Source organism: Bactrocera neohumeralis, chromosome 5, assembly GCF_024586455.1.
Source record: "Bactrocera neohumeralis isolate Rockhampton chromosome 5, APGP_CSIRO_Bneo_wtdbg2-racon-allhic-juicebox.fasta_v2, whole genome shotgun sequence".
Classification (NCBI taxonomy): domain Eukaryota; kingdom Metazoa; phylum Arthropoda; class Insecta; order Diptera; family Tephritidae; genus Bactrocera; species Bactrocera neohumeralis.
Genome location: NC_065922.1, coordinates 68,269,781 through 68,291,435, shown reverse-complemented (window position 1 = coordinate 68,291,435; position 21,655 = coordinate 68,269,781). Strand labels below are relative to the sequence as shown.

At 24.7% G+C, this 21,655-nt stretch overlaps 1 protein-coding gene across 2 annotated transcripts in view; it reads right to left on the bottom strand.

The window, feature by feature from the left end:
• Nucleotides 1–6,610: 6,610 nt before the first annotated feature.
• LOC126758444 (serine/threonine-protein phosphatase beta isoform) overlaps nucleotides 6,611–21,655 on the bottom strand; it is a 97,723-nt gene continuing 82,678 nt past the window's right edge. The window contains exons 3-6 of one of the 2 annotated variants that reach the window (XM_050472709.1): nucleotides 12,479–12,826; nucleotides 12,065–12,408; nucleotides 10,780–10,914; nucleotides 6,611–10,711 (exon numbers count right to left, since the gene is read on the bottom strand). In XM_050472709.1, coding sequence (XP_050328666.1) covers nucleotides 10,595–10,711; nucleotides 10,780–10,914; nucleotides 12,065–12,408; nucleotides 12,479–12,826 — 944 coding nt within the window. In that variant the 3' untranslated portion in view covers nucleotides 6,611–10,594. The remainder of the gene's footprint in view (nucleotides 10,712–10,779; nucleotides 10,915–12,064; nucleotides 12,409–12,478; nucleotides 12,827–21,655) is intronic. The other variant, XM_050472710.1, reaches the window with a different exon arrangement.

Here is a 21,655-nt window from a genome sequence, read left to right as displayed (position 1 = left end):
ATTATAAAGTGAGTAAAATTAGAAAAAAAAAATATTTTTTTTCGGTTTTTGGGAAAATATCTAAATTATTATATTTCCATTTTTTTTCAAAATTTAAATTTTTGCTCAAAAACAGAAAAAATATTTTTTATATATTTTAATTTTAGTTTTAATTTAATATAATCGGTTTAAATATATTATGATTATAATGTGAGTAAAATTAGAAAAAAAATATTTTTTTCGGTTTTTGGGAAAATATCGAAATTTTAAGAAAGAAAAAGGGAAATGTATTATTTAATTTTTTTTATAAAATAATTGACTTTTTTTAATTTGTGTTTATTAACAAAAAATTTAAAAAGTAAAATAAAAAAAACTTAAATAGAAATTTTTAAATATAGAAAAAAGAACGTTAAAAATTAAAGTTAATAAAATTTTTCGAAAAATTAATTAGAAGCCCAAAATTCAAAATTAATTGACTGTAATATATCAAATAAAATTGTATTTAAAAAAATTTATTTTTAGTTTTAAAAGAATATATTAATTATTATTAAAAAAGCTGCTTTGCATAAAACAATATTTTGGAAAGATACTTTGATTTTTATAAAAGTAAAATTTTAAAGAGAAATAAAGAAAATGTAACGTCTTAAATAGAATGAAAAATAATAAAAACATATTTTTATAATGAGTTAAAATTAAATGAAGTTTACAACAAAAAAAGAGTAATACATTTTGACAAAAAAGTAATTTTAAATAAAACCGAAGCTATTTAATTATTCATCAATGTTTATTTTGTCGCCTTCATGGTAATCCCCACCAGTTGTAATACATTGTGCCAATGTGCCAATGATTTTTCCAGTCCTCTCAACACTTGCATTTCAAACTCATGTCTCATCGGCAGTTATAATGCACTCCATGAATGTGGGATCGGAATAAGCACGCTCAAGCATGTCCAAAAAGACCTATTTACGGTGCTCTTTATGATGAAAATTCAGCTCAACAGGGACAAGTCGAGCAAGAACGTGTTTCATACCCAAAATATCCACCAAAATCATACGAATGGACTCAACAAGTTGCACATAACAGATGGAAAAATATAACAAAATGCAATATAACTAAACAGTTATGGCCAATATATGACAAGAAAAGAACTAATGACTTATTAAATAGGTCCAGGAAAAGTATGTACCGCTACCATAAAAGGCATTGGAAATTTGGAGAACATGCGTTCAAAATGGGTGTAGGCCACATCTGCCGAGGCTGCGAAATATTAGGGAATAAGGAAACAATTTTCTACTTTCTCTGTGAATGCCCAGTCCTATCGCAGATCCGACACTTGCGATCCATCAAGCAGCAAACCTTGAATGGATGTCAACAAAGAGCATATCGGACATTAACAGCTTTAACACAACCACAAAACGGTTTGAAAGAGAAGGTGAAACGTGGTAGCAATAATGAAAAGGTCTACGAGTAGTGCATCAAAATGGCACAGCTAGTGCTAATTGAGCCCAAAAGATAACAGGGCTGCACTCCTACCTACCTTTAAAGGAAAAATTATATTAAAAAGGAATCTACAATTTTTATGTAAGGGGATATTCTGGTCTAGGATTTTGAAAAAATCGATTTTTTTATGCGTATTTTGAAAGGAGATACAGCCGATTTTGTGACGTGGCGTCCGTGTTCAATAGAATTGTCTACTAAACTTTAAATGCGTTTTTCTCGAAACTACTTTTTTGAGGTGGTTGACATGATATCTCAAGTTCTACTGAACCGATTCCTTTGAAATTTGGTATATATCTTCTTTATACAATGCTCTATCGTGTCTGTCTTGGATTTCCAAAAATGTTGCTTTGAAGTATTTTTAAAAATTTCGAAAAGTCGAAAAAATCGGGTAAAAAAAAATTGTTTCAAGTCGACGCCATTTTGTTATTATTTTTTTTTTTTTTTTTGAATGGTCAACCCGATAACGACATCCTTACTAATGAAGAATCTTCTTGTTTTTTGTGTTTTAGATCTCTACAAGGGTTGAAATCACGTCAACCAGGACGCACTGTTTTTTTTGAAGCTCCCACTCCACCGGCCCGTATCTCGACGAATTTTGTTTTTTTTTCTTGCAATTTTTTTTTTATATTATTAAAATGTCAATAAAAAACATATAAAAAAATGGATAGTAAAAATTTTTTTTTACCTTAGTTTAAAAAATGCCTAAAATTCATGCGTCCAGACCAGAATACCCCCTTAAAATTAAAAAAATTAAAGCATGGATACGAAATAAAAAATACAAAAAGGACAGAGTGGTTCTTTCATAATGAACATGAAAATCAAATAAATAAAAAAAATATTATAAGTTCAAATTAAAATTAAAATCTTAAACAACAAAAATAAAAATAAATTTTTTTTAGTTTTTAGTATTTTTTGACTTATCCTAGCGCTTGGAACCTTAAAAAAATGCAAATGAAATGAAATAAAAATAATAATATAATTGTTCGATATTATGAAAATATATTATGGATATTATTAAATTATAATTATTATTAAAAAATTAATTTAATAATTATTAATTATAATTATAATTATTATTAAAAATCATAATTATTAAATTTCTTTCCATTTTTCACTTATTGCATATTATTTATTATACATATTTTTTCACATAATTTATAAATTTTAATTTATGTTTTTTATTTTTATTTTATTATTACATTTATATAAATTTTTTTTAATTAAAAATACAAACATTTTCAGTTTTATTATACAAATATTTAAATATCTTAATTTTTTAAATTATTTTATTACAATTCAATAATATTATTATGATTTTGTGACTTTACTAGTATTATTATGTTACTATTATATAGATATATATATCTTTATATCGTTATAAAGTTATTTTTAAGTTTAACGCAACTTAAACCCAATTTCCAGAGATCTTCATAAAAGTTTGTGGTTTTTTTTTAGTTTTCAACTAAAAGTAAAACTAGTTATAGTTATTTGCTTATAATATACTAAACAGGTATGCATAACAAGTGATTTAATCTTTAAGGTTAGTTAAGTGGACAAAAAAGGCACTACAATCGAAAAGAAATTCTTTGGAATAATTTCAGTGTTAATTTATTATATTTATTTTAGTTTTTTTTTTAACTACTTAATCTTTTCAAGTGCGTAATTTATATTTTGTAATATATTTTTAGGTTTAAATTAAGCTACATGTACATATTATTTCATTACACTGAGTTCACACGCACTGGATTTTAATGATTTTTTTTTCAATATATTAATATTTTACGAAAAAATACTAATTTTATAATATTTTATTCTTTAATTTACAATTAATTCATGCAAAATTGGTGTTTTAAGTAATCATTTGTAATATATTTTAATTTACATCGAAGGTTATGACTTGATAGTCTTCTGGCGGAAATTAATGATTTGAAGGTATTGAGGGTTAGCGACTTTTTTTTCAAAAATAATTAAGCAAAGGATAAACATTTTTCAGCTTCGTTGCAGTTTTGTAATGGCTATTACAGAAGTACAGAAATAAGTGTAAATTAAATAAAACAAATTGAAAAAAGCTTAAAATTTGTTGATTTGAAATTACGTGTCGCCTTCGAATAACTTAATTTCCCGCTAAGTCTGACTAAAATATTGCTAAAGCGCTCTTGTAAAAATATGATTATCTCTCTCGCTATCTTTCTCTCACTAACTAACTTTCTCTTTCTGCACATATATTTTTCTCTCTCTCTCTCTCTCTTTCTCTTCTTCTTATAATAAATTACACGGAGTAGTTGAAAAAATTATCATAGGCTTCCACATAATATGTGCCACAATTGGAACTCGCTAAATACTACTTCTTACTGCGGAGCTTTCTCTCACGTTATTATTTCAATCTCTATTCGAATATAGAATTGCACCTCCTTTCCAACTAAAAAGATATGTAAACAAAAATAATCCATTAAAAATAAAAATGCAAACCAAAAATTTGATTAATAAGTTATATTTAAAATACTCAGCTGACGGCTGAAGTAAAGTGTATACTAATTCACTTAAGATAAGAAATCGAGACTCGTTCTTATATTATATTATTTAGTATAGCATGTTGCTGCTTTTGTTGTTGTAGAGATGATTTTGCTGTTACAGCTGCTTTTTCCCGCGGTTGAGCGAAGAAAAGAAACGTTTCTTATGTCATAAGTATTTAAAAATTAAGAGAAGATTTCGAGATTTAATTACAAACAAGCGAAATTCGATAATACATATTTTTTCTAAATTCGGATTTTTTTTCTTTCAGTATAAATAATTAAATAAAATAGAATTAAAATTACTTAATAATGAATGATTAATTAAATTTAATTAAAATAATTAATTCATTAATTAATTATTATTATTTTTAAATTCTGAATTTTTTTGTTTCAGTATAAATAAATAAATAAAATAGAATTAAAAATATTTAATAATAAATGGTTAATTAAATTTAATTAAAATAATTAATTCATTAATTAATTATTATTTTTTTTAAATTCTGAATTTTTTTGTTTCAGTATAAATAAATAAATAAAATAGAATTAAAATTACTTAATAATAAATGGTTAATTAAATTTAATTAAAATAATTAATTAATTCAATAATTAATTAAAATATTAATAAATTCAAATAATATACAAACAATATATAAATTATTTATTAAATAAAAATCGAAATATTCAAAAAAATTCAGAAAATGCAAAAAAATAGTTACAATAAATGACAAATAAAAAAAATTACGCATAATTAATTATGTTTAACAAACAAATAAAATTAATTAAATATAAAAAAGCAAACATGAAATAAGACTTAAACATATTCAAATTTTTTAAAAAATAATAATATTATTTGCAATAATCAATAGAAATTAAAGTTGATTAAATAAAGTATTGAAATATTTATTTTTTTTATTAAATTTAATATTTATTTAATATAAGAAAAATATAAATATAAATAAAAAATTAAAAAATAAATAAATATTTGTATACAAAATATAGGAAATATTAATTTAAAAAATTCTAAGTTTTCTAAGATAAAAACTTAAAAACTAATTAAATATAAGTAAAAATTAACAAAAATAACTCGAATTAAACAATTAAATTTAAAAAAAATTAAGAACATTAAAAACGAAAGCTAGCATATAATTAAATTAAAAGTTAAGAACGATATAATTAAGGATTTTAATTGATAAACTAAAAAATGTGAAAATTAAAAGATTAAATCTTGAGGAATAAAAGTTATATGCTCACAAAAATTAAATTATATATATAAAAGTTTAAATTAAATTAAGTAATTAAATTAATTAAGTAATTATGTCTTAAACTTTTAGCATATATTTTTTATTTATCAATATTTAATGTTATTTAAAAATATGAAAATGAAATTAGTTTAAAAATATAATTTGTTTACTTAATTAATTAAATTAAATTAATTAAATAAAACTTTAAAAACAAAAAAACTGCAATTAAATAATTTGAGTTAAGTACTTAAATTAATTAAGTAATTAAAGTGTAAATTTTTACGTAAAACTAAACATAGAGGTATATTTTAGGTGTGTTTTAGTGAGTATGACGATCTTTATGGCGCAAAAAAAAATTAAAAAAACTTTTATTACAATTTTTAAATTTAAAAATTAAAATGAAATAATTAAATTGCAATAAATTTTTAAATAAATAAAAATTGTACTTTTAAATTAAAAAATTAAATTAAAAGTAAAGCTTTAAATTACATTTTTAATTTAAATTAATTAAATAAATAGTTAAGTTAAGATTTAAAAACAAAATGTAATTAAATAATTTAATAGATAAAATCTAGTTGGAATAGTACAGAAAAAATTTGAAATAAAATTAAGTGATCAGCTAAATTAATTAAATTAAGTATTTAACTAAGTAATTAATATAATTGATTACTTAACTTTTCTTAAGTTTTACTGTTCTAATTTAACTTTTTAGGAAAATTTAGATTGAAAAAATCTATGTAATTAAATTAAGTATTTAATTAAGTAATGAATATAATTAATTAAGTAATTAACATAATTAATTTACATTTTTTCTTAAACTCGAATTTTATTATAATAATAAATCTATGTAAATAAATTAATTATGTTAATTACTTAATTAATAATAATAATTAATAATAATAATTCATTAATAATAATTAATTATATTAATTAATTTAGTTACATAGATTTTTTTAAACTTTAACTAAATTCTTGAACTTAAGAAAAAATTTATTAAAAACTTTCAAAGTTGAAGTTGTAAATTATTACAAATTTATTGCTAATTTAGTCGATTTGTCGAAAATATTAAAAAAAAATTAGCAGCTAAACAAGCCTATAGGTCAGTGTCTCCAAAACGGTGTTGATTTATATTTAATATAAATTATAAAATGAAAAAATTTTGGACAAAATTATAATAAAATTCGTAAATAATATATAAAAATTGCAATAATTTTTTTTTTTTTTTTACAATTTGTAAGGCATAATTAAATAAAATGTCAGACATGCAGTTGGGTAGTGAAGAAATCAGAGAAAGCGCTTGGAAAAACGAGTTTTCGATTTTTGAAAATATAAAGAGCGAAAATACTGAAAAACAGAAAAAAATACAAAATGAACAGATTGTGTGTAATGTTGCAGAGTTTATTTAATAATTTTGTTTAACATTTGTATTCAACATGTATATTTACTACACTGCAGTAGTTGTTGTAAGTTTAAATTATTGCTTTACATACTTTATATTTTTGTAATTGAAACTTACTTATTTCGATTTTTTGCCTTTACACTGCTGGACATGCGTACATTAATTGTTTGTAGTTGTATTTGTGAAAGAACTATGAATTCGCTTATTTATTTATTGTTTATATTTTTATTTCAATTTTTTATTTCGAAAACTGTTTATTTATTCAAAGTAAAAAAAAAATATATATTTTTCTTATTTACTTTGAATAAACACACACACAGTACACATATATTTGTTTATAATAATAAAATATAAATAAATAATTAGCCTTTTATTATTTATTATTTTTGTTCTTATTTGTGTATTCAAGGTTTAACAAACGACAACAGACTCAGCGCTTGTAACAAATTTATTTTCACTTGCCATTTTATTTATTCATTACTTTTATTTCAATATTTAGTTTCTACAACTGCTTTTCTTCTATACATGTTTGTATGTATGTATGTAGTGGGTATTAGTAACTTATATGCATGAAATCGTTATATAATATATATGATACTTTACATATACATATGTATGTATTTATAGTATGCATCGTTTAGCCATATGTATTTCTATATATACATAGTTACTATTATCTCGTTTTTAGCTTATGCTCAGCAATTAAAAAGTACAACTATTGTGTATGTATGTAGACATACCATGCGCACGTCGACCTCGTCCTCTTAATCAACACTTAGTGTATGTTTGTAGGTATATCCGATTTCAATATTTTAAGGTTAGTTTTACGCACTTTGGAAAAATTTCATTTTCAAACGGCAAATAATTGCATTGATTTAAAATATATGCTATTAATTTTTGAATATAATGCATTCAAAGTCACTAAGCGGAGATAAGTTTAAAGTTCGAAAATTTACAAGAAACCAAAACTACTTCAACAAAGAATATGAAAATTTAAAACCTGAAACTGAACATGAACAAAAAAAAATCAATTTTTAAAAATTTTAAGAAGAAACGAACTTCGAAAATTTTCGCAATTAAAACCTTTTAGAAAATCCTTTTTTTTTAAGCCTAAACCTGAAAACCATAAAAATCAATTTAAAAAAATGTAAAAAGAAACAAACTTCGAAAATTTTCGAAATTAAACTTTTTCGAAAATCCTTTTTTTATTTAAGACCTGAACCTGAAAACGAACATACAAATGAGTTTTTAAAAAATTTAACAAGAAACCAACTTCGAAATTTTTCGGACTTAAACATTTTTCGAAAATCGTTTTTTTTTATTGAAGACCTGAATCTGAAAATTAACATAAAAATCTGTTTTTAAAAAAATTAAGAAGAACCCAACTGCCAATTTTTTCGCAATTAAACCTTTTTCGAAAATCCTTTTTTTAAGAAGAAATAACCTTTGAAAATTTTAGAAATTAAACTTTTTTTCGAAAATCTATGAAAAACCAAAATTTTAAATGAAATAATGCCAAAACTTAAAAAATAATTAGTAAAAAAATTTTGTTCAAAACCAAGTTATTGAAAATTTAATTTAAAAATTTTATTAAATAAAAATTAGATAATGAAACACCATACTTCACAAAAACTGTTTAGCTGAACCTATAATATTAGAAATATAACTAATTAGCTGGTAAGTTAAAAGATCAAAAATTTATGGAAAAACCAAAATTAATTCAATAAAAAATTTGAAAATTAAAAAACGATAATTATTAGAAATACAAAATTTAAAAATTAAAAGAAAAATTACTATTTGAAAAAAATTAATTAGAAATCCTCAATAAATAAATTATTAAAAAATTAAAAAATAATAATAATTACAAAAAAAAAATAATTAAAAATATATGAAAAAAATTTAAATTAGTTAATAAAAAACTGTTTAGCTACATCTTTACCATGTCTTAGACATCATTTTTAAAAATTGTTTGAATATTCGTTACTTTATACTATTCATTGGGCCTGCCATGCACATTTTTTACTTAAAAACTCATTTCAATACTTTTTAAATATTCGATATAAATGTTTCATTGTGCTTTGTACTAATTTCAAATTTCGAAATACACATTTTTTCAAAATTGAAATTGTGTAAAATATTTTCGAATTTCGAAAACTTCTTTTCATACACATGCACATTTTTTATTTGAAGTATAATTTTCGAAAGTTCATATTTAAAATTTTTTTTTTAATTAAAAACGCATTCAAAAACAAATAAAAGTTTATTTTCGAATATCTATGACATACATACATATGTATGTACATATAAGTTTAAATATACGAGTTAAACTGATTTAATGGACACTAACAGCAGGTGCGAGAAAAAATTATTAATTTTTTTAACAGATGAAGAACTTACGTTAAATCAGATTTTAAAAAAACGAGTGTTACGTTAAAGCAGATTTTCAAAATCGAGTGTTTTAATTCCATCTATGTCCCTAAAATATTATTTTCCTTACAGTTTTTGGACTCATAACTGCAATATATAAAATATACACTTTTCGAAGCATTAGGTTTTATTGAATGATTACGGTACATTTTTTGAATTTTTCAAAATACTTTTAACGAGACTTGCACCAATTCATCTGAAATGTTTGTATTATTTTTGCATTCTACAAAAGAACCGTCGCTTAAATGCTCCAAAACGCTTGCGAAATTTAATTTCGAAAAAAAAAAAAATTTTCGAAATTCTTAGATAAATGTGACAGCACAACAATTCAAAGAAATTAAATGCAAATAACATTTTGTACTTTTCAGAATGAGCGAAAAAGCTTGCGAAAATTATTTTCGAAAAAAATAAAAAAAAAAATCGAAATTCGTAAAAAAATATAACTGTACAAAAAATTAAATGCAAATATCTTTTTATCCCAAAAATTTTTATTTAATGCGTCAAAATGTTTGCGAAAATTATTTTCGAAAGAAATAAAAATTTTCGAAATTATTAAAAACATGTGACAGTACAAGAAATCAAGAGAAATTAAATGCAAATAACATTTTGTACCAACAATCTTTATTTTTCAAATGCATTTTCCACAGTTATTTCGAAATTTTATCGATTTGACATTTCGCTCAAATTAATTTCACTTTCTACTTTACATACAATATTTCGCAGAATTTAACAGAGTTTAGAGCAGCGCACTATGCGAGCATATATTTAGCGTGCTTGGCGCTTCTTGCGTTCAAGTCCGCAGTTTTCGGTCTTCGGCTATACACTTTTTATATAACAAATTTGTATGTATGTTTGCGTGCATTTTGAATGCAGTTTTCTAACATTCGCTTGCTTCATTATTTTACGTTCTTACACAACAACAATTTATCATAAATCTTTTTTTAAATAAACTAGTTAGATTTTCGAATCGTTTAAACTACTTAGACTTTACTAAAATGTTAAAAATAAAATTAATAAAAATACAGGGTCGTACATACATATATATAGTTATTTTTCGTTTGTTGACCTTTACAGTGTATAGCCATTTTACAAGCATTATTAATACACTTTTAAATAAAATTTATTGAATAAATATTTGCATGTTGTTGCTTTATATTTGTTTTCGTTTGTTTTTTTTTTTTTTGTTTTGTTGTTTCTTCTAGATTATGTTGCACATTTTCTTTGTAACCTGTGTATTGTTTTTGCATTATTGTTGCTGTAATTGCTGATATCTCATGGTTTAACTCCTTCATTTTTTATATTTTTTTTGTATTTTTTGTATATTTTTTGTTGTTTTTTTTGGATTTTTTTTTTAATTTTCATTTTAAATTTTATCGCCCTTACTTGCTGCTAGCGCGCTTCGTTTGCTTTTTCTTTTTATAGTTTTGTTTATTTTGTTGTTGTTGTTGTTTATTTGCATTCTCATTAATATTCTCGAATTTTAATTTAATATAGTAATTAATTAATTTTTAAGGAAATGGAAGTGGATGGATATATTATTTGCCCTTTTTATTCGATGCTATTAGCGGTGCATTGCGTTGTGGTGTATTGGGTCGCGACGAATTCATGCCGCTGTACAAGTATTTCGCCTTCTTCTCCGACGGTTTGAGAATCTGCGAAAAGCATATAAATTTTATTTAATAACTGAACATAATTTCTATGTTTATGTGCATGTGTGTACCTGGAACGAGCACATTAACGTATCATCCACAGTCATCATGCCGCCTGCATTGTCGAATTCGCCACAGTAATTTGGCGCTGAGAAGAGCGTAACCAGTTGGCGGCGCGCAAAGAATTCATAGCCGTCTTCAACGACCTGAAAGTAAACGATTTTTGAAAAATTTGTACAGAAAACTAAGTTCGAAATATAACTTTTTTCGATAATGATATAAGTAAACAATTTTTGAGAAAATTTAACAGCAAACCAATTTCCAAAATTTTCGAATTCGAAAATATTTGAAATATAATTTTTTTCGAAAATATGTATTTTCAAGTATATATTCAAAAATGCAATGAATACAACATTAGAAAATTTTTAGCAAAAAAAAAATTAAATTTCGAAATTAAAAACTTCTTCGAAAGTAGATGTACTAAAGTCTCACATAATTCTAATTATATAGCAATAGCAGATCTCAATAACTTAATGAACTCTAAATACGATTTTTTTTTAATTCCATTTTCGAAAATTTTTTAATTATTAGAATTCCTGCTTTATACAAAATTTCATGCAATATTTGCAAATATTGAACAAAAAATAAAGTTCTTAATTTTTCGAACATTCACTCCAAATTCAAATGTTTACAATTTTCGAAGTCCATTTTCGAAAATACTTAATATGATTTATTTTTTTATTACAGACACATGTATGATTGGCCGTGCATTGTTAAGTTTATTTAAAAATAAATATCTAACTTTATAAATTGAAAATTTTTAAATCTTTCGAAATTACGAAAAACTAAACAAATAAGAGATAACAGTATAAAATCTTGAGATTACATAAATATAAGCACGTTTTAAGTAAAAATAATTGTGTTTACATTTTCGTACAAAATATTTTCGAAATAATATTTTTAAGTAAACGTTGATTAGTTAAGTTATGAGACTTATACACGAATGTTTACCGATTCATTTATAATCATTGCTATTTCTTTGTTTAAATTTTAAAAGTTGAAATTCGAAAATATTATTTTTAAGATGAAAATTCGATACTACATATTTACTTATGCCAAAAACAATAAAAATGAGGTAGAAACTCTTATACAAATAAAATATGAGCTCATAATTCTGTTCTGACATATAAAATTGTATTTCGAAAAATTTTCCAAATCTTAAATTCTAAAAAAATTTAATACGAATATTCCGAGAGATAAAAAACAAGAAAAAGCAAAAGTGAAATTTTCCAAAGAAAAACTTCGATTATTGTATAAATCTATATTCGAAAAATTCGAAATTCTAAAACCACTTACTTGATGCGCTCGACAAATGAGATCCAGCTCGTGCCGATGCAAGAACTTCGACACCACATCCACACCGAATGTGAAGCTCACACCACGATCATTCTCGCCCCAACCCTGTACATCCTTGTCCGGATCACTCCACAGCAAATCGCACAAAAGGCCGGTATCGGGTACATCAGTTGGACGCATAAGGCGACGTATCTGTTCCATGCCCTGCAAATCGGGACTCAGACCACCATGACAACAGAAGATCTTCTCATCAATAATAGCGGCAACAGGTAGGCAATTGAAGCAGTCTGTGAAGGTTTTCCACAATTTCACATTGTAGCGGCGTTTGCACTCGTCGTAAAAGCCTAGGAGGAATTAAAATGTTTGAAGTCAAAATTTGAAACTTATACTCATACTTTATTTTATTGCACTCACCATAGATTCTATTAATACTGGCGCACTCGTGATTGCCGCGCAGCAAGAAGAAATTCTCGGGATATTTGATTTTATACGCCAAAAGCAGGCAGATGGTCTCCAACGATTGTTTACCCCGATCCACATAATCGCCAAGGAATAGATAGTTGGCGGCTGGCGGAAAGCCACCATATTCGAAGAGACGCAATAAATCTGTATATTGACCGTGTATGTCGCCGCATATGATCAGCGGTGCTTCGAGTTCCAGCAGTATGGGTTGTTGTAGAAAAATTTCACGTGACTTCAAGCAAAGGCCGCGTACTTCGGCTTCGGACATCTGTACGGATTTGCCGGCACGGCAACTGCGCACTGGAATTTGTAAAAAGAATTCGAATTTTTATTATTTATTTAAAATTTTAAATACAGCATATTTTTAAAAGCACATACATACATAATACGAATACATGGGCATTTTAAGAAGCGATAAGAAAGGAGGGAGCGAGTACACTGAGGTAGAGACAGACTTACATATAGTATATTTAGTTCTTAGCGATACATGGAGTAGAAAATTGTCGTGGGTGGTTTATGAGCTTTGTACAGACGTAGAAGCTAAACATAACCAAAAATGTAAGTTTTCGAAATAACAAACTTCGAAAATTTTCGAAATTAAAATTTTTTTCCGATTGAAATTTTTCAAATAAAAATTATAATATTTAATTTAATAACTAAATAACGAACTTCGAAACATTTTCGAAATTAAAATTTGTATTCTAATTGAAAATTTTCAAATAAAAATTAAAGTTTTTGTTTAAATAATAACTAAATATCGAACTTTTCGAAAATAAAATTTTGAAAATTCCTAAATCGAAAACAAGAAATATGCATTAAAGGCGAATTTTAGTTTTTGATTGGAAGTCTGCGCTTAAGAAACTAATAAAAAAACTGACCATAAATAACTAATCACGAAATTAATCGAAAATCGGAAGCAAAAGCAATGAAATTGAAAGGTTAGTTTTTGTATGGAAATTTGCGCTACAAAGTCTATTAAAAAACTCGATACTTGTCTCCTTGAAATTGTTTTATAATCGATTTTTTTCGAAATTAAACATTTCTCAAAACTTCGTGTTTCTGTTAAAAACAAAAAAGCAGCAAAATTTTACTTTTTAATTAGAAGTTTTCGCTTCAAAATGTATTCCAAAAATCAATTTTTTTCGAAATTAAAATCTTCACAAAATTAAGTATTTCTGTAAAAAAAAAGTTTTGGATTGAAGGTTTGTGTTTAAAAGTTGCTTAAAAAAGGTAAATAACTAATATCGAAAATAAAATTTTGAAATTTTCGAACTAAAAAAATGTATTAAAAGTAGCGAAATTTTACGTTTTGATGAGAAACTCTCGTATCAAAATATATTAAAAACATAAATTATTAACTTCGAAAACATTCGAGAATCAACATTTTTTCGAAATTAAAAATTTCTCAAAATTAAGTGTTTCTATTGAAAGCAAAAGTTTTCGATGGAAGGTTTGTGTTTGAAAAACATAAATTATTAACTTCAAAAATTTTCAAAAATTAAGTTTTTTTCGAAAATGTCTCAAAATTAAGTGCTTCTGTTTTAAAAAAAGTTTTCCATGGAAGTTTTGTGTTTAAAAGTTGATTAAAAAAGTAATTTATTAATGCCGAAATTCTTCAAAAGTTTTATGTTTTTTAGCAATTGAAATATTTTCGAGTCTTATGAAATTATAATAATAATAGTAAGAAAGCACCTTTTAGCACACCTATAATTAAATACAGAATTATAGTATAGTTTTCTAGCGCCAACTGCCTGCAGCATCTCGGGTTTTAAGTGTAAAATTTCATATTTTCATATTCCCAGCAAAATTGCAAAAAAATTCGTAAAACTCTACCGAGAAATATAATAGAAAATATTCTTTGCAGTCAATTTAATAACTTCGCCAGAATTCCGGGAACTTCACAACTGTGAGCAGACATAGAAGCGCATACAACAACATAACACGTCTTGGCAATAAAATAGTTCTTAGAATTCAAGCGAAGTCATTGTTTACACATAAAAAATATTTAGACAGCAGCAGAGGCTGTTTAGCATTTTTAGCAATTAAAAAACTTCAAGCAAACTTTTGTATTCGGTTTTTCGAAACATTTCAGTTTACGTTGTGTAAACATGTGTCTGCATAGTTAAAACAGAAATAAAAACTTAATTCCATTGCAACTTATGCAAGCGAACTCATAAAATAACGTGAAAAGAGCAAACTCACAGCGGGAATTTTCAGCCTGCTTTTGGCATGCATTGCTTTTGTATAAATAAAGTGAGGTTATACGCTGTTGAGGTATATAAACAATGCATTAAAATTCAGCAGAATATTTAGTCGATAAAACACAATTTCAAATTTCATTTTCAGTATTTTTTATCGGTTTGTTTATGCTTTCTTTTCAAATTTTATTTTCAGATTTTTTTCATTATTTTTAAATTTTATTTTTGCTTTTCGAAATACGCGTGCCTCTGTTGCAATATCCGCATTGGTACCGACCGCCTGCAGTGAAATGAAACGCGTACAAATATACATGCACACATACATATGTATGTCTAACTGTTCATATTCGGAATAGCGTGTATCTAAACAATTAACACAAACAACAGCAACAATTTTCATACTAAGGTATTACAAATGCGCAGGTGTTAACAGGTTTTTGACGGTATTTTATAAATTACTTTATAAATTAAAATAAAATTTAAATAAATAATGCGACTAAACTTAAATAAAATAAATGATTAAGATAAGAATATGGGATAGAAAAAAATAAACAAAATTTAATTCAATAAACAAAACTCAAAGATGATGTTAAACTCATATAATATTAGAAACAAAATTAAAGTGAAACAAAAAAAAGTGAAAAAAAATATTTATAAAAAAATATAAATAAAAAGACAAGTATAAATAAAATAAAACATAAATAATCAATTTCGAAAATAATCGAAAAAAATTTTTTTCGAAATTTTAAATTTCTCAAAATTAAGTGGCTCTGTTTAAAAAAGTTTCCAATGAAAGGTTTGTGTTTAAAAGTTGATTAAAAAATTATTAACTAATGTCGAAAATAAAATTTTGAAATTTTCGAAATAAAAAAATAAAATTAATTAATTAATTAAATTAAGAAGCAGCTTTCGCTTCAAAATGCATTAAAAACATAAATAATCAATTTCGAAAATATTCGAAAATAATTTTTTTCGAAATTTTAAATTTTTCAAAATTGAGTGGTCCTGTTTAAAAAAGTTTCCGATGGATGGTTTGTGTTTAAAAGTTGATTGAAAAATTAAGTAACTAATGTCGAAAATAAAATTTTGATATTTTCGAAATCAAAAAAATAAAATTAATTAATTAATTAAATTAAATAATTGATTTGCAGTTTCGCTTCAAAATGCATTAAAAACATAAATAATCAATTTCGAAAATTTTCGAAAATAATTTTTTTTTTCGAAATTTAAAATTTCTTAAAATTAAGGGATTCTGTTAAAAAAAAAGTTTCTGATGGATGGTTTGTGTTTAAAAGTTGATTAAAAAAGTAAATAACTAATGTCGGAAATAAAATTTTGAAATTTTCGAAATAAAAAAATTAAATTAAAAGTAGCGAAATTGAGTTAAGTTTTGATTAGCAGTTTTAGCTTCAAATGTATTAAAAACATTAATAAACAATTTCGAAAAAATTCGAAAATCAATTTTTTTTGGCAGATCAACTCTAGGAGCTACAAAATGCGTCAATGAAAGTGTAGAAGCCGCAGAGCGTAGATGGCATAAATACAAAATACTAATGTTGTTGACGACTTTACATGATCGAAACGCCTTCAACAGCGCCAGATAAGTGGATATGATCGACACTGTCGAAAAAAGATTTAAAATACCCGACTACCTCAGAGCTATGGTGCGGAGCTACCATACTATGTTGTACCAAACCAGAGTCACGTCAGGAGCTGTGGGAGCGAATGAGAGCAGATGAAAATAACAAGATCGCAATTGACCGAATAAAGAAAGACGCAATAACAACGAAGATGGTACTAGACTTATAAGAGATTTAAACTTATGGACAAGTCGCCAAGCTGAAGTATTGCAAACGTGGTCCCAGGAGAGTTTTAGTGACCTGCAAGTGGCATATACCGTTGCTGTGACGGCAGCACTGGTGCTGCGGAAGGCATTTCCCACCTCTCGCCCGCAAAAAAAATATTGCAGTAATGTTGATTAAACTGAACTACAATAGGAAAATGTTTAATTAAAAAATTGAAATTCAAAAATTTAATTAAATTAAAATAAAAAAATAAGAAAATAAGAAACCTTTGAGTAAATGAAATATATAATTTTCTTCAGTTTCTTTAAATGAAACTTCATTTTCAAACCAAAAAATTAAAGCGAATGAAATTAACGTCATTTACCGTTTCTCTCTGCAAACATTTTTTTATTGTATTTGGTTTCTTTTAAACATTACAGTTATTTCCCAAGCAACAGTGAAGTTTACTCGTGTCTTCCGCAACAACAAATTCAACAGCGGACACCAAAACAATGGAATGAGGCACAAATAATATGACAAAGCGTCCTCAAATTGTATAGAAACTGAGTGTCCCCTTGCACAGGAAGCACAACAAAACTCAAAACTATATGGCGGAAGCAGCAAAAGGGGGGGAATAAAGGCCAAAGCAGCATAAGCGTACTCCAGAGCTACTTTAGTGTCATTCATTAAATTATGAAAGTCAAGTGAGGTCCGCGCTTGTTCATGAGAACGGAAACAAATAAGGAATTGCGAGAAGGAAAGTGCTCGATGTTTGGCATGATTGAGCGCCTAAAAGTTGGCAGCGTGCGCAGAGAGTTGAAACTTTTGATCAAATATTAATTAATTAGTAAACGAGTAGTTGGATAATTATTAATTATTTTGCATGAGTGACAATTTCAATGAACAAGTTAGTTGTATAAAGCATACTTTACGGCAAGTAAGCTTGCCAGGTGAAACTATCAAGCTCTTTTCGGTAGATTATGTAATAGAAATAATTTGTTGTTGAAACTAGGAGGTGCTTTTAAGTCATGTGTGCAAAAACGCTACATTGTGTGAACAACAAATCTACATATAAATTACTATTTTCTCCTGAATGTATGCTATAATTATTTGCTGGAAGCTACAAAACACTCCAACGCAGCTGCGATAATGAAATTATATTGATTCATAGCCTGTTATCAATAATTTGAGTACACTTGACGCCTAAAGATATGCAATTAATTTTATACTGCGCAAATAAATTGCTTTACAAATGTCTATAAATCAATTGTCATATTATATAAGCACTTGTATAAGCCAAATGAACAAGAATGCAACAAAAATGCATGCTTAGCTGTTTATTAAATTTAAGGCGCCTAAAGGTATGCTTTCTTCTTGCCGGTATTTTGCAGTAATTTGTAATAAATTTTGGAAGGTCCATAAACTACAATAAGAACATTGATGAGAATGTGACAATACTAATAAATATTAAAAAAATAAAATAAAAAATCGAGAAAAAAGGACAGAACTCTTGATAAAATACAAAAAAAAACTCGAATTATAATTAATAATAAAAATAGAAAGTCCGAAAATTTTAGATATGTAAATATTTCTATTAAATAAAATTTTATTTGAATTGGTTGGGAAAAAATCAAGAAATCTAAGCAGCCTAAAAGTATGTATTTTCAATATTACAAAATTTTAAAGCATATAAAAATTCCATCTAATTATAAATATTTTTTATTTAAAAAAAATAAAAGAAACATAAAAAGCCTAAAAGTATGCAATGTACATATATTCAAAGTTACACAATTTTCAACCATAATAATAGTCAATCCAAAAATGTTATATAAATATTTCTCTGATGTAAAATTTTAACTAAATTAATTGCAAAAAAATCAAGTCAAAAATTTTGGTAAAAAATGTAAAAGAAATATAAAAGCCTAAAACTATGCAATGGATTTTCAATAATACCTAATTTTCAACTATAAGTTTATATCGGTTTCTAATTAAATTTTGTATATATGAATAAATGTTTAAAAAAAATTTAACGGAAACATAAACAGCCTAAATGTATGCAATGCATTTTCAGCAAAACAAAATTTTAGTCACATAATATGTTTATAGGCTTCTAAACAAATTTTTGTAATAATTTGAAATTAATTACAAATTTTGGCTCGACGCGTAAAGATATGCTAAGTATTTCTAAATGATTTTACAAATGATTTTGCAATGGTCTAGAACTGTAGACTGCTACAAAAGGCCACAAAATCAACCATTATATATTTTTTAAATACCTGAAACCTAAAGCATTAGTCTTGTAATGAAATCTTACAGCCTGTCATAAATTGCAGTGCTCCAAAAAGTATGCCTTAATTTTACTCACTATAGCTGAACTCTTATGTAACAAGCGAAAGTTTAGTCAACGTTTTTGATATACTATTTATACAAATTAATATATTTAATGCATTTTTAATAGCTGCGCCCTAAATTATGCTAATTATTTTAACAGCAATCGCAACCGATTTGCCAATGACCGCAGCAAAATCATTTTAAGCGCCACATAATCGCATAATTACCAAACACGCGTAACTACCGCATTAGGTTTCATTAACTTAGTGTGTCATGCACGCTTAAAAGTTGACCAGTATTTGTGGTATTTACTAATATTAGCATACCAAACGCAAACCCTGTTGGTAAACTGTTTAAAACTATGCGAAAAGTATTTAAAATTAAGTGAAAAGTATTTAAATATTTTGCATTATGTAAAAATTTCATTACTTGAAGTGCATACACTGAACGCCTGTCAGTATGCAACAACTAAAAATATGCATTTATTAATAATTTTTACACAAACCCAGCTGGCTTGCAGCACGCTATGCCACTTAAATGCTTATAATATAGAACGCCACTATAACATACAACATACGCTAAAGCCACCGCGCCAATGTGTATGCAATAATTATTGGTTAAGTGCGAAAATGAAAATGCGCATAAATTAATATTTAAATTGTGGCATATTTGCGTGCACGTCAGGGAATATGTAAATGCAAATTTATGTCGGTTGAAAGGAGGGAAATGGACACTTTGATTGCACTGAAATTATACCAGCGAATTTGCGATAATAATTCTCAACTGAGTTATGGCTTTCGTACAATGTGCGCAGACACGTTTCAGCTGCTGCCTGCATGACAGCAAAAATATTTAAATGCTGCTAAAATCATGCAAATAATAAATAAGCGTGTGAGGAAAGACTCTGGATATCACGTAAAGAGCACACTTAATGTTGAATTTCACACAGTTTTGCTGTATTGTTGGCGCACGTGTTGAGTGAGGCAGCCAAACAAACAATTATTTCACTTCTCAAATGCATAAATTCTTTTTAACTGTAAAATGCCATTGCATTTTCCAGAAACTATGCTACAACTAGCGCTGTGTTACATTCTACACATTTCCTTTGCTTTGACGTCATTAAGAGTTGCGATTCTTCAATTAACATTGCTGCGCTTTTGACTGAAACTCATTTTTTATTATTTATTTATTTATTTATAGTTATTTCTGCACATTTTCAATATACTTTTTATCATCTTTCTTGTTTTCTTCGGTATTGCATCAATTATATTCGCGATGTGTAGTAGAAATGGTGCCCAATATCGTATGTAAAGTGTTTGGTTTCTCTCAATTCATCTCGATATGGAATTTATACGTTGAAGTAATTAAAATTTTAGGCGAAAAAATTTTATATTCGTTTTTTTCTTTTGTAATTAATTTAACTCTGAAAATTAACGATACATTAAAATATATTTTTCATGATTATTTCTTGCTTGTGATATATTTTATTATGTATGATTATATTTTTTTTTAATTCTATTAATTTGTTATAAGATACTTTCACATATCTAAATTTAATTTCACTTTTTTTCATATTTTTTGTAATCATTAGTTTTCACATTTGCTTATTATTTTTAAAGAATCGTATGTATGAGCTTAATTTTTTTTTAATATTAAATTTTTATAATTTCTTTTATTTTATTATTATTTATTTAATTTTGGTTTCAAAAAAATTTATTTTAATTTTCTTTTATTTTATAATATTTCATAATTTTTTTAATTAAATTTTTTTTATTTTAATTTTTTTCCTCAATTTAAATTTTTGTTATTTATTTTTTTTTTAATTTTTATTTTTTTATTTTTTCTTCAATTTTAATTTTTTTAATATTAATTTTTATATTTTTTTTTAATTTTTTTTTAATTTTTTTAAATTTTTTTTTTAATTTTTTTAATTTTTTTTTTAAATTTTTTTTTTTTTTTTTTTTTTTTTTTTTTTTTTTTTTTTTTTTTTTTTTAATTTTTTTTTTTTTTTTTTTTTTTTTTTTTTTTTTTTAATTTTTTTTTTTTATTTTTTTTTTTTTTTTTTTTTAATTTTTTTTTTCATTTTAATTTATTTTATTATACTTTTTTTTATTTATTAATTTTCTTTAATTATTATTTTTTTTAATTATTAATGTTTTATTACTTCCTATCATTTCTTATTTCTTCTTAATTATTTATTTATTTATTTTTGTTTTTAATGTTTGATGTACACACATATATTTTTTAATAGAATGTTTAAAATTTTTATAATTTTTTTTTAATTATTTTCAAAATTTATGTATAGTATTTTTATTATTATGTTAATATTTTTTTTTTTTCATTTGATATCCTTATTTATTACTTAATTTTAATAAGATATTTATTGTTTATCAAAAAGAATTTCCGATTTTCAGTAAAGTTTTCAATTTTACAGTTTTTCTTTATTTTATAATGTAAGATTTTTTAGTAATTTATTTATTATTATTTTTTCATAAAAAATTTAATTTTGTATTTTTCAAATTAATTTTAGTTCTCTAAACTTTTCTCAACAACTAATTTTCATATTTATTTAAATTAATTAAGTAATTTAGTAATTTTTTAATTAATTTTAATATTTTTATTTAAATATTATATTATAATTATATAAATAACTTAGTGATTTTTAATTTTCGTGATTCTAATTTTCTATTTAATTTGTATAACAATTATGCCCAAATTTTTTATATATTTTTTTTTCTTTTTTCGATGTGTATTCAACACTCTAACTTTTAATAAATATTTTTTAATGAACTTTGATGTACTATGTATTATGTATT